We start from the raw sequence: 19,493 nt of genomic DNA, 5'->3' as shown, positions 1-19,493 counted from the left end.
TGGCTGGAGGACCTGCCAAGAGGGCATTGCAATAGTCCAGCCTGGACAGAACAAGAGCTTGAACAAGGAGTTGTGCAGCATGTTCCAAAAGAAAGTTGAGTTGAAGGTGATGGTCCATCATCCAGGAAGAAATGTCTGTTAGACAAGCTGAGATGCGAATAGCTACCGTCGGATCATCAGGATGGAATGAGAGGTAGAGTTGAGTGTCATCAGCATAGCAGTGGTATGAAAAGCCATGTTTCTGAATGACAGAACCTAATGATGCCATGTAGACAGAGAAGAGAAGTGGTCCAAGAACTGAGCCCTGAGGCACCCCAGTAGTTAGATGTTGTGACTTGGACACCTCACCTCTCCAAGATAATTTGAAGGACCTATCTGATAGGTAAGACTCAAACCATTGAAGTGTGTTTCCTGAGATGCCTTTTGACAGTAGGGTTGATAGGAGGATCTGGTGGTTAACCATGTCAAAAGCAGCGGACAGATCAAGCAGGATAAGTACTGAAGATTTGGATTCCACTCTTGCCAGTCTTAGAGCTTCAACAACTGAGTTGCATACATGCAACATGAGCAGTTTTTAATATAAAGTAGATTTGTATAATTTCTAAATTTGAAGCAAAAATAGTATGGTCTGACTTCAGTTTTGTGAAACTATACAAAAAAAATATCTGTATGAAACAGAAACAGCAGACGTGCTGAAAGAGGCGCAGATTCACTATCTGCCAGCAGGTGGTGCTTAAAGTGTTTCCTTGGTTTGTGCTGTAAACAAAGCAGCGCTGCACTTATGAACTTTAATATGCATTATACAGAGTCAAGATGAAAAGAAAAAATACAATCTAAACTTTTGTAAAGACAGTAAGTTCCCCTCAGACCCACAGTACATTCATATAAACTCCTACCCATAATTGAATCGATCTGTAGCATCTCAACCGATTTTAATCGTGACATTTTAATCGATTTTCAACCAGCTTGCAGTTAATCGTTACATCCCTAAGTAAAAGAGAAGGTTTTTGAATGTTTATAATTCCCTCAGCATTGCATCACCTTTAAGAACTGTTTCACTGTCTCTTCCTCTCTAGTCTGTCCCAGTACAGTGATGAGAACATGATGGACCCATATAACCTTGCCATCTGTTTTGGACCCACTCTGATGCCCATCCCGGAGGGTCAGGACCCTGTGGCCTGTCAGGCTCATGTTAATGAGGTCATCAAGACCATCATCATCCACCACGAGGTCATCTTCCCCAGCCCGCGTGAGCTGGATGGCCCTGTCTATGAAAAATGTATGACTGGAGGAGAGGAGTACTGGTGAGCTCGAGACTTTAGCTGGATTTTATTGTTACTAAAGAATGTCATAATTCCTCCATTAGAGCCAGCTGTGGCTTAAACTGAGCTCAATACTATGAATGGTGAGTTTAGCACTCAGGTCATACAAAGTGGAGTAACGTTGGAAGACTTTTTTGTAATCTATAGCTAAAAGCAATATTTCTACTTATAAGACAGATAGTTTGGGCTTTAAAATATTGTCATGGGGACATGACACAGTGTTGGTGAAATTATTTGAAATTCTATTTTGATTAAATAGATTAATCTGATTAATTACATTATGCTTAGCAAGGCTGCATTTATTTGATCAAAAACATTGTGAAATACTGTAGTTAAAAATTTTCAACAGCCATTTCTCCAGACCTTCAGAAATTTTTCTAGTATGCTGATTTGGTGCTCTAGAAACACTATTATTATCAAAGCAGAACATTGTTTTTCTACTTAATATTGTTGAAACTATGGTACTTTTTAGGATTCTTTGACAAATAGAAATTCAAAAGAACAGTATTTATTTGAGATGAAAATAGAATCAATGCATCCTTGCTAATTAAAAGTATTATTCTCTTAAAAAAAACATTACTGACCTCAGACTTCTGGATGATGATAGTGTATTTATTGAACATGCTGTTTTAAAAGCAATATGCCTCATAATGTTGTTTGTTACTCTGCTTTAACTCTTACATCAAGCCTAATGACTCTTAACCATGGTAAAATCAATGTAACACACAGTCTCTTGTGGCATATTGTTTTAAGTCCCATGAAATAAAAATGTGACTTCTGGATTTGAATCCATAATGTTTGCTGTTTCATGTGTCTCTAATACTGAACTGATTACTGTTTGCGTGGTATTGCAGAACTGTAATTGCCATGTTTTTTCCAATGATGGCATTATTATGTGTGCAGTTATTGTGTTTATTGTTAAACATCTCTGCCTCTTTGTGTTTGTTTATGTGTGTATATTCACACAGTGACAGTCCTCACAGTGAACCAGGCACCATTGATGAAGCTGACAACTGCACTGAACCACACACGAGCGATGATGGTACTGGCATTTATGCATTCATTCAGTGCTTTGTGCATGCTCATATCATTGTCTCTTATGGCAGCATGCTGTGTATTGAATTGTAAAGTAGACCACAAATGACCAGAAGCAAAAGTCAGCATTTGAGGTTTTTCATGTACTTAACCAATAGAAAAACAATTGGATGTTTATGCTAGCCTTTGGGGTTGAAAGGAATCAAAATGACCACATATTGCTTCTTAAAAAACAGAAAAATTGCTTTGCCTTGTGTATTTTAAAGATGATGTGTTGATTAGCATTGCTGTGTTGTGCTCTGGCTGACCTTTCTGGCTTGTGTGTGCACACATGGTTGTCAACCACATAATTGACATCAGATGTCAAAGCTGGCATTAAAACATCTGGGTCATATTCAGTTTGATCTAAACAGTTTTCACAAAACAAAAAAAACAAAACAAAAAATCATACAACCACAGCCAATATGAAACTTTGACTGTGCTGAAAAAAATCTTTCAGTATTTGTTGTGTTTTACAGAAAATCTAACCATCTTTAAAGCAAAATGCATTTAAATGAAAAGCAAAATGTGTTATATATTACGATAATTACAATGATTTATTGTTCTTACCCAGTGGTGAATAACTTATTTTATTTTTTAGCTTAAAAAAAAAACTTAATATATGATATATTCTCTGAAAACAAATCATTATATATATATATATATATATATATATATATATATATATATATATATATATATATATATATATGTATATATATGTATGTATGGATGCAAGATTTTAATTTTAGATTTATCATGAGGAGATAAGAAAGATGATCTCAAATTGAAACCTGGCAGCACAGATTCATAAGCTGTTATATGAGGTTCCAGGTCTTGAAAATTATGTTCTGCTTTTTCTTCACTCCCTTCCTTTCTCCCCCTTCACCCTCTTCATTTCTCACATGTAAATGATAGCATAGTCTGGCAATGTTTCCGTTGCTATATTAAATGAAGACAGACGGAAATATCTCTTTCTGCCCAGTTTCAGCAATCTTTGCACTTCATCTCTCTCTTCCAGCCCTTGGTTTTCTCTGCTTAATTGCATCCTCCATTGCCTTTTATCACTTTGTTTTCTCCTCTCCCTCTCTCTTGCACGCTCTTTGTTCAGGGTGAGTAAACAGGTCTCACGGGGCTTCCTGTGCTCGCTCCCTTCTTTTACTGATTGATGGAGCTGCTCTCGCTCGCTAACTCCCAAGACCAGCCACAATGCTGATACCATCTCTCGCATACAGCTCGCTGCTCATTCAAGAAGTTTTTCAGTTTCACTAAAATGGTTCTGCTCTCAACTAATGGGTTAGGAGAAATATAATATAGTTTGTTTTTCTATTGCACTTGTTATTTTTCTATATATTCAGACCTACTCAGTGTTGGGGAGTAACTAGTTACATGTAACGGCGTTATGTCATTTAATTACAAAATTATTGTAACTGTAATTAGTTACAGTTACTACGAAAAAAAGAGTAATTAAATTACAGTTACTTATGAAATTTTTAACGATTACAAAGGGGATTACATTTGAATATTTACACACATCCACATACAGATTTAACTGATTTCTTTCCCAAATTGCGCTGACTATTCTGAGACATACCGCCCTAATAATTTCCGGGATGCGGAAATACAGTCTGGTTCGTAGAATCCAGTCATAAAAACGGAATGCGTAACGCGGACGGAATATCCCACATTTTGGATGACTAAATCAAAAGTAGGTCAGTACACTTGAATCAAAACATGACATGGACTAGTGTCTGGGAATATTAAGCCCCAAAAATGCAATAGCCTATATGACTTCTGCCTGTCTGTGGAATTTTGCCCCACTATTTAATATCATTATTGTATAATTTCCTGCCGAATGTACTAAAGCGATCATTTGCGAATCCGCCATTTGATAATTAAATCTCTAATAAATCATGAAGTGTTAGTCATGACTCGCGCGCTCTCCGCGCCTCCGCCAAACGGTTTGGATCAGACTCAGAGTAATCAATGCGAGAGAGAGAGAGAGAGAGAGAGAGAGGGAGAGAATAGAGTGGACAGCTGGAGCATAGAAGCAGAACTCCTGTTCAGGGTTTTAGGTCAGTTTCATCTGTAAAGATGCTTTTTTGTGTTAGTTTTTTTATTTATTTAATCAAGCAGCAGCACTTTGCTCACCAGTCATCACTCAAAATACTATATAAAGGACATCATTATTATCAGTTGTAATGTTACAGTAGGAATTTAGCTGAAAAAAAATCCGATTTTTTTATAGGTTTAGGGGGAGCTACAACAGACAACAACACAACCCTTATGAAAATGTACATTTTAATATTTAACTATAAATCCAGAGAAAATGGTTACTATTGTTTAAATGTGGTAACCAAAAATGTAAAATTATTTTACAAATGTATTTATTTAAAAATAAATAGAAATCCATTTGCAAAAAAACAAAAACAAAACAAGGTTATTTTACTTTTATATAGGCTAATAAAAGCATGGTTAATTTTTGTAAGGGAAAAACATGACTCGTGTACAGTATTAGGATTTTTCTATAAAGATATTGTAGTATTGTAGAGTATTGTATTGTAAAGTATAGTTTTGTTCAATCTTGAGTATTAAAGTCATGAGAGAGATGGATAACAGGGCAAAATAAAAAGACAAGAGAAGTTGCAGTTCAGGAGAGAACTTTTAATTATTTTGCATGTCCCAAAATTAAAGATTTAAACATTTTTTTTATGTCAGGTCCATACAAAAAAAAATAGTTTTGTCCATGAATTTGTTTGTATGAGTTTGACTTTTCTAGTCTGAATTTTTTTCCCAGTCCGCCCCTCCTGTAAATTAATGGCAAAGACATGGTTTCATTTACTACACATAAGCCTACTGAAGCTTGCAGTGTTTTCAACCTCTGCCATCTCAATATAGGAGTACACAAGCACATAAACATAATTTCTAGAACTGCTTTGTGTCACTTAATGTGCATTTTACTTATTTTGAGAAAACTATCATCATATACAAAGAGACAGCAGTTAAAAAAAAACACCAATGTTTCAGGAGTTTATTACACAGAATACGTCACATGCTCATTAGATAACTGTATTTAAGTTGATGTATATGCTTTTATTTATTATTCTTTAATTTTCACAAATTTAGAAAAGTAATCAAAAAGTACTCAAAAGTAATTAGTTACATTACTTTAATAAAGTAATTGAAAAAGTTACAGTACTATGCATAAAAAAGCCTTTTATAGTACTTGATATTGCAAACTGGTTTTGTTATCTTATTATTTCAATTTGTTATACTCTGTTATCCTAATCATAAATACACTGGTTTGTAGCACAAAACATTTGCATTTTTATAATCTTCTAGCTTTTTTACCTATAGAATCGGACGTCTTGCACATTCACAGGAGCATTGAATGAGGTGGATTTTAAAGGTTGCACCCTTATGATGGCCACCATGTTGAGTTTGTATGACCAGCCTTGTCTTGCATCATAAATGCCTACTTCAGGATAATTTCTCTAGGTTTGACATTTTCCAGACAACATTATGTTGCACTTAGTGAGCCTGTGATAACGTCACATGAATATCAATGGTGCTTCAAAGCTGGTGGGGGCAGTAGAGAGGCTATCATTTCATACCTCTACAAAGACAAAAAGAGAGAGAAAAACGTTATTTATTGTGGAGATTATGTATTATGTTTGTAAATGCATACTGCTATACTTTTAATATTTCTGCTGTATGTAATATGTGCTGTATATAATAAGTTCTAAACATGCTACTAAAATGTGTAGTAGATTACATACAGTAGGGGAAATATTTATTTGATCCCCTGCTGATTTTGTAAGTTTGCCCACTTACAAAGAAATTAAGGGTCTGTAATTTTTATGGTTGGTTAATTTAACGGATAGAGACAGAATATAAACAAAAAAAACACATCATATAAAGGATAGAAATTGATTTGCATTTCAGTGGGTGAAATAATCAAAATCAAGGATCAAATTAATATTTCCCCCATTATGTGTATACATAGGGCTGCATGATAAATCGCATGCAATATTTAATGTGCGTCTTGTCGGTTAAGCTGTAGGCTATTAAGTGTATGCTAACCAAAAGCAGTATGGTATTCTTCCATTTCAAAATAGTCAAAATTCATTTTATTGTTTTTTTTTTTTTTTTTTTTTTTTTTGAGCCATAACATAAAACATTAAAATGAATGATGTTTTTAGAGGTATAGTTCTATAAACGGCTTTAAACAGTATGTTACTGGCTAAATCACATGCTGTGTATGCTTATGTATATGTTTGTGATCCACACTGACATTCTGTTTTGATCTGTCTGGGGTTCTGATCTGGAATCAGTCTTCCCTCAGGAGCTCATCAGCCACAGTCTGCCTTACGTAGGACTTTAGAACTGTGAAGTCACAAGCTTTAGCTCCAAAACAGCGCTATCGCAACTTCCCCTATTACTCTCGGTGCATGCTGAGAAATCGCAATCAGATTTTGAGCCTTCAATCCAGCCAATCAGGTGCAGTCACAATAGAAACAATCAGACAAATACAGAATTGTAAAGGCTGATTTCCATTCTTCCTCTTTCCTTCCACTTCTGTGCCATGCCTTGTATTTAATTTCACCCCGTTGTCATGCGATGGCAGTGGTCATGTTAAATGGAAGCTGGGTGGCAGATTTGATTGGATTTAGATAAAGTCCACTGTGCATTTGTTAGCAGACCATCTGTATTAGAAATGTGCCTGTTTCTTTGTGGTCCTGATGGGGTAAAAGATGAGATAATATCCTGATGTTTCAGACCTTTTGTGATAAATGTGAGTCTGTATGATACTGAATACATCACAATCTATTTGACAAATAAATGCACATTCAAGCTTTTGCTGTGCAGAATCCTGTTTTTCTAAGCTATGCGGTTGAGGAGCATTTTTTTGTTGTTGTTGACTGATCAGTGACATCTGTCATTCTGCCCTAAAAATAAATTAACCATGCAACTACACTTGATCACACTGATTGCAGTGTGTTTCTTCAGTATAGAAGCAAGACTGAAATATTGCATTGCATAGATCCATGTTTCTTTTTGTCCAATGACTAAGCATTTGTTTTGCTTGTTTTTTTTTGTTTTTTTTTCAATTACCTAGTTTTTGTTTTGTTGTTTTGTTTTAATGTGCTTCATTCAAAACGGAGTTGTTTGTTGTTGTTTTGTTTTATTTTGATGTGCTTAGAGTTTGTTTTGCTTGCTTTTGTTTTGTTTTTGTTTGGCTTGCTTTTGTTTAGTTTTTTGTGAATTATGACAATTCATCTATGGACTTTTGAGTAGTAAAATTACATTTTGCATTGCATTTTTGCATTGTCTTTTTGTTTTGTTTAGTTTTTGCTTTGCTTTGCTTTGCTTTATTGTTTTCAGAGAATTACAACAGTCGATGGACTTTGCAGTACTTTTTGTGCATAAAATCGGTTGGTTTCTGCAGTCCAGTTCACCAACTATGAAATAATTGCTCCAAAATCTTTCCTCACATAACTATATATGTAAACTTCTAATACGTTCCTTGTCATGAGGCAGTTTTGCGTTTAGTTTGGACAGACAAATTGCTTGTCACTGGAAACTTGTCATACCATGCCTGGCCAAGACATGTTGTGAGTGTGTGTGTTTTTTTTGCTGAGAACCAGCTGGGAGCATGACAGATTTTGAGTCTGTTGCAGTGCCTTTGAAGCTCTCTGAAAATTTGTTGACATAATTCTCTGTGCAAACATGTTAATGAGTGCTATTTTCCCTGTTCCTCTCTCTCTCTCTTTCTCTCTCTCTCTTTCTCTCTCTCTCTCTCTTTCTCTCTCTCTCATACGCAGAGGTTGAGCAGATCGAAGCTATTGCAAAGTTTGATTACATGGGTCGGACTCCTCGAGAGCTGTCCTTCAAAAAAGGTGCATCCCTTTTGCTGTATCATCGTGCCTCTGAGGACTGGTGGGAGGGCAGACACAACGGGGTTGACGGACTCATACCTCACCAGTATATAGTAGTACAAGACTTGTAAGTATCTACAGTTAATTAAATATTGTATTGTGTGTTTTTTTTTCAAAATGTGTTTTTTTTCATATCCTTGGAACTAGTTACAGGACAGTTCAATACATGTTGCCTTGTGAAAGTGTTGCCCTCTGGGTAATATATGACTAATCAACCAGGCCATCTGGCCTCAGTTCATTCCTTAATAGCTCAAGTGAGAATCAAATAGTTCCTCCATTAACACTTTAGACTTTAATTAAAATTTAACAGCACTGAGTGACAGTTAAAGAATGCCCTTATGTCTTTGGCAGGGAACCTTTCTTACACTATAAGATTCTAATTGTGTTTCTGAAGCACCAAGCATTAGTGGTGCCGTAATGTGCTAGGCATGCATTTATGTCAAAGCTTGTTGGGTGCAATGGGACATGACGTACTTCACTGAGGTTAAAGTGGGTTGAAAGTAAGACGATCAAGTGTTCAATGGCTTTCTGCTCCTTTGTTTCTGCTTTATGAGGTCTTGAGATGACATGGAAGTGAAAAAAAGTTAATTGCAGCGTCCTTGAGTTGATCATATTCATATAATTAGCTGATATTAACTGTCCTACTGCTGTTTCAGTAATTACTAAAATGATGACATACTCATTATCTCTTTGTATGGTCTAACCGGTGTCAGTTTGATGAATGAGATTATTAAAAGGGTCGCTCCAAGCTCCGTTCCTAATATTGCAAAATTTGACAGCAGCAAACAAGGAAAATTGAGGATGCCAAAATTAAAAGAGGATGTGCGGAATGACCAAAATCTTGTATCACAGTAGTTATTTGTGCTGTAAATTCAACCCCAAATTGATTTACATGTGACACAAGCATAAAAAAGTCTGTTTTTAATTTTCTAATGACTTAAATACCTTTAAAAGTGAATGGTATATAAACTTTGAGATCATGTGGGTTGCAAACTGCATGTTTGAATAGGAGCAAATTTCTGAATCCATGTTTAAACATCTACTGGATGGCCATACCAGAAGAATAAAAGCTGTTAGAGAGGATCCGCGTTCTCTTAATCGCAATGGTTTTGAAATTAAGGGTCCAACAAGCATGTACTTCAGTCTAGAGATCGACCGATATGGGTTTTTCTATAGCCGATGCCGATGTTTAGAGGTCAGGGTCAGCCGATGGCCGATATGTGCTGCCGATTTTTAGGGCCGATATCTTGAAGTTTTCCCCTTCATTTGAATGCTAAAATGTCACACTAATAATAAGTGGATGCACATTTCTAAAGGTATCATCATTTATTGAGCACTGACTTGAACCATCTCTCGAATCTTAATTTTGTGCACTGCACTGTATTAAAAGAAAAGATTTTTCCAAAGTTAACCAAACAAATCAATAAACTGACCAAGTATTAAATATATAAAACAGGTAATAATATATAAGTCAATCATTTACATAAAAGTTTTAGAGCATTTATCAAGCCGAATTTTTCAGGTTTGTTGGAACATAAATGTAAACTTAAATATACATTTAAATAAATACAATTTTATAAATAAAAATCAATTTAACTGAAAAATATAAAAAAATAAATATATAAAAAATAAATAACAGTAGTGCTGCAAACACACTAGCAACCAGCAACATTTGTGTTTGGTATAAATGACACAGAACATCTAAAGTGCATTCTAATTTCAAACTTACATCGCAGTCTGTTCATTATTAAAATAAAGTACAGTCAACCAAACATTTAAAAGGTTACACTGGTCAGTTTAAATAGACCGTAGTATACCGGTCCACTCTGCTGTTATTCCAAGGACATTTTTGCTCATGTGAAGAGGATGATCTTTTCCGTCTAGTTTACATAAAAAAAATATTATAGTTTAACATTCAGATACATTGTGAATATGGAAACATTTGGATATGTGCAGAATGAAATGCGAGCAATAACCTCCAAATAAATAGTCAAACCCGCGCTCGCTCATCCTCGTATGCAAGCACGCATGCATTTTCACGATCTGCACTTTAAATGCCGGTAATAAATAAAGGACTGGTCATAATACTTGCATAAAATGTTTGATGTGAAAAAGGCAGTTCACTGACTGCGCAGCACAGCCACAAGCGTTATTACGTTTGGGATAATTCTATTTTTAATACTATAGTGTAATGACTATAGTGTAATGAATCAAATGATCATAATCACATCTATTCATTTTACAGTCCTGCTACTAGCATTTTATTCAGACTAAACCCCCTTTAATTCGGGTGAGAAAGCTTTTTTTCCAAGTGGCTTTTGCACTTAATAATAATACCGCTGCAGACGCATTTTGCAGCATTTAGGTTATTAATTGATCGTTAATTTAAACGACGATCGATCATGGAAATGATCAAATATTGACATCCCTAAATACAAATGAGTTGGATGGAAACCTGGTTATTGTCTGCATCAAACCATGCTTCCGAACAAATGTCATTCACGGTTCTGGGCAGCTCAAGGACAGCTGTATCTCCAAGCACGGTGCTGTCTGTGAGCGGGGCGGAGTAACGGAGCCCTCAATCACGCTGCAGTCTTTGTAAGAGCTGCCAACTTCTCCACCCCATTTACAGAGTGAAATTCTCTGACTACCTTTATCTCCCAGGACTGTTGATGAATCTTCCAAAAGTTTTGGCTTGGGGTGCTTCACATGCGGCAGCAGCACTTTCCACCGCACCAATAACACGGGGCTGCCCGCCGACGTGCCTGACTTTAAATCGGCGCTACTAAACACGGATATCGGCTGATGCCGATATAGTAAAAAATGTCGAATATCGGCCCGATATATCGGCCGATCGATATATCGGTCGACCTCTACTTCAGTCTATTTAGAAGGTGTTTAAAAAGCACTCAGAAAAAATGAATTGCTGAAAGATTACAAAATGAATTATTTGGGCTATAGACTTTTTCTGAGACTTTTTCACCATGAATGTGACATTCAACAGCTTCAGATTACCAAACACTTTGTGCTGTCGTCTCCCAAGAGAACTGTAAAAGCAGCCCGAGAACATGCTGTGAAACTGTGATCAGTTGATGTTTACTTGCTCCGGACTCAAGGCTCTAGGAACGAGACGTGAAGTGAGAGTAATGCAGAGGCTTCTTTCATTGCCAGCTTTATGTACTTGAATTTGTCTGTGTGTGACAGCTTAGCTGATGTACATAATGATATGGAATACCATTCAAAGGTTTGGGGTCAGACTTTCTAAAAGATTTTTAATTCAGAAAGAAATGAATACTTTTTTTTCAGCAAGGACACATTAAATTATGTTATCTTGATTAACTATAATATTAAAACAGTACAACTTTTCCCAACCTTGGTCATATTAAGAAACGTTTCTTGAGCACCAAATCAGCACATTAGAGTGATTTCTGAAAGATCATGTTACACTGAAAACTGAAATAATGGTTGTTAAAAATCAACTTTGCCATCACAGGAATTTTTTTATTAAATTGTAAAATACAGTTATTCTAAATTTTAATAAATTTTACAATATTAATGTTTTTACTGTAAGGCAAACTGGTATGTTTTAATTAAATACACAACACCAAATCCCTCAGAACAATTACCTGCCATTTTAAGTATTCTACTTCACCCTTAGTTTGAAATAACTTAAATAATCCACAATTTTAGCTAGTTCTGTTTTTAAATATATTTTTAATTAATTTGATCTATTTGTTTTATTTAAATCAGCCATTCAAATTGCAATTATTCCAGAGTACCATCAGAGTAACCGGAAGATGTTTTGTCTGTCTCCTTAGGGATGATGCGTTCTCTGATAGTCTGAGTCAGAAGGCTGACAGCGAGGCCAGCAGTGGACCTTTACTGGACGATAAAGCCTCATCCAAAAATGATCTGCAGTCCCCTTGTGAACCTTCGCCTGATTACAACTTCAGTGGGGTTATGGGCCGGTCAGTGGCTGATTATGCAGAATTCTGCTTGTTTTTATTCCACATATTTTCATCCTCAGGAAAAAATAATGATCTGAATTAAAGTGTTTCATCCTGTCCTGTTTCTCCTCGCAGCTTGTTTACTTACTCATCTTGTTTGTGGCACAAATAATTACCAAAACTTTTTTGACTCTTTTTTGCAGTCTGCTTTGAAACAAAAACAGCATTGACGGACTGGACTTAAGATTTTTACCATCTCATTGTGTGTTTATGCAGGGTTAGGTTGCGTTCGGATGGTTCTGCCATTCCTCGGCGCCGCAGTGGCACCGACTCTCACAGTCCTGCCCGAGACACACCGCCGCGGGCCGCCGCCTGCCCCAGCAGCCCCCACAAGGTGGCGGTCAGTAGAGGCCACATAGAGAGTCCTGAGAAGAGACGTTTGGGAACCTTTGGCAGTGCAGGCAGCATTAACTACCCTGAGAGAAAGGTCTATCCTGAGGGTCACCCGCTCAGGCCGCTGCCAGGAGCAACAAGACACAGCAGCCTAGGAGACCACAAGTCCTTGGAGGCTGAGGCTTTAGCAGAGGTGTGTGTGTGTGTGCTTGCACATTTAGATTCTTATTAAATTCCACCGTGTTGTGTGTGTGTGTATACAATGGAGGTCAAAAGTTTGAAACCATAAAGATTTTTGAAAGAAGTCTGTTATACTCACTGAGACTGTATTTCTTTGATCAAAGTACAGTAAAGATAGTGGTATTGTGAAATATTATTACAATTTAAAATACAGTTTTCTATCTAAATATGTAATTTGATCCTTTTGACATATCTTTACAAAAATCGGTAGAGATCATAAATACAGTGTTTCAGAGGTACCTCAGAAGTTTGAATTACAATTTTTCTTATTTTTTCATATTATGCTGCTTAAAATGCTAAGAAAACTTTTTTGTGACCTCATTCTCAGACCTTAAGCTCTCTTCTGCTTCATGCTGGATGTGTAGCAACACAGTGGTGCACTCTTAAGCCGCTGGTTCTGAGCTTCTGAGGTCATGGGTTCGAATCCAGGGCAGTTAATGTTGCTTCTGTTCAAGCCATTGGATTTTCTGTGTGTGTTCGCATTGAATCAAAAATGTTTTTGGTCTTTCTCATCTTAAGTTCTGTTCAATTTCAAACTTCTCTACTTTTGAAGCGATCTGTTGTCCTGACGTCCGTTCTATTTCTGCCGTTTTCTTCTTCCCGCTCTGCTCTGGGCTACAGCCCTTCAGGGCTTGGCCCCGGTATCGCTGCTTGACGCTATTTTATCCCTGAAATGGCAAAGCTGAATTTTAAGCATCATTACTCCAGTCGTCAGTGCCACATGATCCTTCAGAAATCATTCTGATATGCTGCTAAAGAAACATTTCTTCTTATTATCAGTGTTGAAAACAGTTGTGCTGCTTCATATTTTTGGGAACTCCTATAGTTTTCAACTTCTGAAATAGATGCCTCAGCCGTTTTCAACACTGATATTAATTGGAAATGTTTATTAGAAATATATTATATTAGAAATTTACACTGTAACCTGGAGAAATGACTGCTGACAATTCAGCTTTTAAATCATAGGAATAATTACATTTCAAAATATATTTGTATAGAAAAAAAAAGTTATTTTAAAGTGTAATAATATTTCACAATGTGATATTTTACTGTATTTTTTTAGTTTCAAATGATAAAATGAAAAAACATAACTTTTTATTTTAATTTTTTATTAGTTTATGAAAACATTATGACTAAAATGTTGCTTTCAATTTCTTACAAAAGTAATAGCACCTCTCCTCAATTACACTACTTGAGCCAAAGTTTTGGGCAGAAAAATAGAAAGCAAGCACCACTAATTATTCTAAAAAGCCGTAAAATATATTTAGATTAATTATCGTAATCCAATTAAATCACTGTGATTTAGATATATCATTATTTTAAACATAGTTTGCTATTGCTGAGATAAAAAAATTTAAATGTTCTTGGTAAGTGTACTATAAATCTTCTTATATTGTGTACCCTTTATAAATCAAAGCTCAGAAGGATTCAAAATGTCTTAAGTTGTAGTCATGAAAGCTTTTCGGTTTTTCTCTTGAACCTTTCAATTAGCCTAGAAGTCTGTGAGGCTGAAGAGGCTGGCAAGATTGAGTCCAGCAGAAACAAAGAGCTGGCACTAAAGCAGATATCAGCATGAACGGGATAGGCTGGCACTGATCCATGTGTTTCATTTGCGCACTGTTAAATAATGAAGTCTGTGACACAGAACAGTTAATGATCTTTTGTAATGGCCCCTTTGTGTCTACACTAACCTAATGAAAAGAAAATGGTTGATGTGAATACAGACATCAAAATGAAGGTATGACTGATATTGTTGGACAGAAATGTGTTGTTTTGTATATTGATAATGCATTATAAGTGCAGACTGCATGATCTGATTAACATTACCGCTTGATGTGCAGTTTGGAAAATGTGTTTAAATGGGTTTGGGGGGTGTGTGGGGTTATTGATGACATCTGCTCAGTAATAAGACCTTGCAAGGTACTGTGTGTGTGTGTGTGTGTGAGTGTGTGTGTGTGTGTGTGTGTGTGTGTGTGTGTGTGTGTGTGTGTGTGTGTGTGTGTGTGTGTGTGTGTGAGAGAGAGAGAGAGCGTGTGTCTTCATGAGCCTTTTATCTTCTGAACATAAAATTTTTATGGCATGCTCAGCTGTGAGACAGAGGACAGTCTTGAAAGAGAACGGGAAAGCAGGGAGTTTATAGTCTATCGGGACAGCAACGACACTGTGTGTTTATCACACATAATCTGCCTCTGTGATATACTAGACCGCTTCTGAAGAAAGTAAGATGAATTTCCAGGAGAGATGAGAGATTTCTTAGGCCATATAGCTCCATAAATACTTTCTGTGCAGAAACCAACAAATTGAAGTTATTGATCATTTTCTCACATCATCATTATTAGTGGTCACATCCCTAATGCTTGACTTGTTATATAAGCAATACTCACGACAAATGAGTCCAGTTAATGAAGTACCGAGAGCTATTTTCAGCATTAAAAAAAAGCATTTTTCATGAATATTTAACCTTTGTTCAGTTTATCTCATTATCAAAACTAAAAATAAATGGGTTTTTCATAACAAGAAAAATCTTCATTGTGATAATTATAAATGATTTTAATTAAAAAATACTGTTGACAAAAAACTTGCTTGAACATTAAAAATTTTTAATGTTATTTTTGTTTTCAACCATTTTAATTAAAACATAAGGTCAAAACAAATTTAGTATTATATTAATAAAATGCATGAACATTTAGTATATTTTGAAATGTTGTTTTCATCAAATTAAATTGATTTAAATGTATTTTATTCATTTTAGAGTAAAAACGGATTATGACTAAAATGCTTTTAGTTTAATTTCAAATGTTATTTCTGTTTGACTAAAATTCGATGCTATTTTAGTCCGAAATGAAAAAATCTTGAAATTTTGTTGATATTTTGTCAAAATTGTTGTTAAAAAATAAAGGATCCTGTTTACATAAAACCTACACTAGGTTGTGCATAAAATGCTTGAAGATTTTGTTGAATATTAAATGTTTTTATTAAGTACAATTCAGTGCCACTTTATAAAAAAATATATATAGCTAAGCTTAGTCCATATTTTTAAAGGAAATGTTTATCAAATGTAAAAATCTAAAACAAAAACACTGTGTAAAAGTCAACAATATTTTTATTACAGGATATTGAGAAGACAATGAACACCGCACTTCATGAGCTCCGTGAATTGGAACGCCAAAACACAGCCAAACAAGCTCCTGACGTTGTTCTGGATACGTTAGAACCGCTCAAGAACCCTGTGAGCTCAGAGCCAGCGAGCCCCTTACACACCATCATGATCCGAGACCCAGACGCGGCCCTGAGACGCAGCAGCAGCTCCAATACGGAGATGATGACCACCTTTAAACCGGCGCTGTCCGCCAGACTGGCCGGAGCCCAGCTCAGACCTCCACCTATGAGACCTGTGCGACCCCCACCCACACAGCACCGCTCCAGCAGCTCCAGCTCCTCTGGGGTGGGAAGCCCTGCTGTGACCCCCACAGAGAAGATCTTTCCAAACAACGCAAGCAACGCTGCAGCTTCCTCCACCAACTCTGGCGAGAAACCCGGGACCATGTAGCAGCAGCCGCAGGCCCGTGGTGCAGTGTAGCTACCTGCGCTGCTGAGGGCTAGATGCTCATTCCAGGAAGGAAGTTCAGGAGTGCTATTTCATTTCTGAATTTCTCTATTTCTCTATTTTTTGAGCCTTTGAGAGTTCTAGAAATGTAGCTGAGTTTTGGCCTAGTGGTTAGGCTTGTTGAGCCTGGTTGTGGATGATGTGAGTCGAGTCTGGCTCAGGTGATTTTTCCCATTCCATTGCGTTCTTCCCATCATTTCCTGCCCTCTCTGTGAAAAAAAAAAATACAAAAAAAAAAAAAAAATTCTACAATACAGGGGAAAAAGGACAATTCCAGGGTAAATTTCATGGTATTATAAAAAGAAGGTTGAATAAAAAGATCAGTTCCGCTTTTTTATTTTGTATTAATTTTATTTTTATTATTAATTTTACCTCAGAGTTACTATTAACTTGTCCGTTTTGGCCACATTTTTATTTAGAGCAAGATCAAGCGAGTGGTTTGCATTTGTTTCTCTCTGCACTGGTTGGCCAGAAGAGTTCTGTTATTAATGAATGCCTAAACTCTCATTGGAGGACCGTTTTAAAATTAGTGATAAGTCCCACCCTCCAGAACTGGACTGTACATATAATAGAACCAGACGGTCACTCAAAGACTGTCTAACATGGCCAGCTACCTTTGAGCTTTTGTAAATAGAGATATACTGTACTTGAACTTGTAATGCCTTTCGTTTGTAGAATAAGCGATATACATCAAAGTAACAACATAGCCAAGCTGTATACATATATGAGATGCAGAAAACCAATATACCAACTAATTGTATGAAACCTGTGGTAAAATTTAGTTTTACTTGTATATAAATTTTGGGTAGATTTCTTTTTAAATGTCAATCTTGTACAACCGAGGAGAGAACAGGCAGGGAGACTAGAACGGCTTTTAAAATTTACAACCGAGACGCAAACAAATAATCAATCAAAAGTCTGAGCCATTAATATTAATATTAGTTTGGAGAGTGCTCTACTTTTTTCTTCTCTGTGTTTTTTGGATCACATCAGCTTTCTAAGTTCATCATGCCTAATTTACACATGTAAATGCTTCACTCTTTTAAAGTTATGTGGCCTTAAGGCATTCCATTGAGCTCTATGTTATTGCAAGAATCCATCATTTACATATTTAAAATAGTCCTGCTTTGGACATGTATTCCATATATACTCTGTTAACCGTTATTTCAATATTAATACTTACTAAATTAACCAGATGACACACAAGCTACCCAAGTAGAAGGGTGAATTACACCAAACATGCCGGAGACTTTTGATGAAAATTAGAAAAAAAAGAAAATAAAAGTATTAGTTGTCATAGTAATAATATCATAACAGAAAATTCTTATAGGACTCATTTTCTTGCGCAAAATAATTTTTCATTTTTTTTCTTTTGATTTTTACCATGATTCGGACATGCTTTTGTGAGATTCAATCAAAAACTTTTAATTTTTATTTAATGCATTTGTAAATGCATACCACACTGTCTCTGACTATGGACAGATCCCTCCTTCCCGATCTAAGTGTTTTATGTGATAATATCATAACACAAATTTTTTTTATAAATTATAAATATACAACAATGCAAAAATATCCTAAAATTACTTTTTTTTCTTAATATATTTTTTGGGGACATATTTTTGTTAGATTCACCATAAAGTCTTGTTTTTGTAAGAAATAGGATGCTAATTAAAGCATCTTTTCTAGTGCAATGAATGATGCATTTGTAGATCCATGCCACACTCCCTGTGATGAGGTACAGATCCCTCCTCCACATTTAAATATTCAATAGCCTAGAGAAACCAGCTCCAACAAGAGAAACTCCACTGCCCCCAATCTGTCATATCATCTCCGGTTCATCTTCAGCATTACCCCTCCTCCCTGAGCTGTGCTTGAAGAGGGAATACCCAGCCGTGTACAAAATTTGCCCGACTGACCTAGATATCCACTTAAACACACTGAGCCCAAAGCTTTAATCTCATCTTCTTCGCTGAATATACCTTTGCGGTTTGCCTAAGAATTTGCCACTTCACTTTCCAATCATAATGCTTGGGTAAAGATAAAAATAATTGCATAAAAATGGTTCTCCTAAGCAAACAGTACTGTTACTACGCAATATTTTTAATCTAGAAATATCTCTAGATTTGCGTTTGATGTCATGCTTGAGCTGTTACATGGTCTCCGTTAGTCTAATGTTTCTCGTTGGTGCCATACTAATTTACGCTTGCATTTGGGGCATACATTTTTTTAAAATCTCTTCTGAGACTCCATGTACTGTTGGTGCCATCTTGAATTACTTGGAAATGCCTGATAATTAGCTTCTGTCTGAATTCCTCAGCTTTGTAGTAGCATGGGCCTGTTGTCCGCATGTCAGGGAGACTGACTTGCATGTGCTTCTCTTTACTAAGCAGCACTGTTCGAAGACTTATAGTGGTGCTTTCCCTAGATACAATTCACAATGTCCTAAAATACGTTAACCTTTTAGCTACGAGGGAGCGATTTGAAACTGGGTCTGTAGCTGTGAGGATTCAGCTCATCTCAGGAAGTGATTCTAATTTTGTTTATAAAGTCTCTTACCATACCACTTCCACATAGGCATCATTTTATCATATGCATACAGACTATTATTTACTATTACTAGGGCACATATCTATTTCTGGAGGGTCATTTGAATTCAGCCATGACACTTCTGCATAATTACATCTGGATGGATAAGGGTTGAATTCTGTTTACAGTAAAGAAAATGCATAATATTGCAGTCATAATTCAATGTATAAAACAGACCGTTTTGGGTCATTTTTCTCCGATTTGAAGTAAAGTGTTTCCATGCCCGTAAAAAATTGAGATTTCCAGGTGTCCAAAGTCATTAAAATAATGGCAATTTCTATAGTGTATAAAGGCACTGTATGAGGGCTTAAGTTTAATTTACAGTAAATAAATTGTGTAGAATACTGCTATACATAATTCCTAATTCAATATAAATCAGACTGTT

At 36.0% G+C, this 19,493-nt stretch overlaps 1 protein-coding gene across 2 annotated transcripts in view; it reads left to right on the top strand.

Annotated features, from left to right (window-relative positions):
• Positions 1–18,741, top strand: part of srgap3 (SLIT-ROBO Rho GTPase activating protein 3) — a 92,267-nt gene extending 73,526 nt beyond the window's left edge. For both annotated transcript variants that reach the window (XM_059570692.1, XM_059570691.1), the window contains exons 17-22: positions 1,077–1,304; positions 2,291–2,364; positions 8,222–8,402; positions 12,154–12,303; positions 12,559–12,868; positions 16,028–18,741. In XM_059570692.1, coding sequence (XP_059426675.1) covers positions 1,077–1,304; positions 2,291–2,364; positions 8,222–8,402; positions 12,154–12,303; positions 12,559–12,868; positions 16,028–16,465 — 1,381 coding nt within the window. In that variant the 3' untranslated portion in view covers positions 16,466–18,741. The remainder of the gene's footprint in view (positions 1–1,076; positions 1,305–2,290; positions 2,365–8,221; positions 8,403–12,153; positions 12,304–12,558; positions 12,869–16,027) is intronic.
• The last annotated feature ends 752 nt before the right edge of the window (positions 18,742–19,493 follow it).

The sequence above is a fragment of the Carassius carassius genome, chromosome 17, assembly GCF_963082965.1.
Source record: "Carassius carassius chromosome 17, fCarCar2.1, whole genome shotgun sequence".
NCBI lineage: Eukaryota > Metazoa > Chordata > Actinopteri > Cypriniformes > Cyprinidae > Carassius > Carassius carassius.
This window is presented reverse-complemented; position numbering and strand designations above follow the sequence as displayed.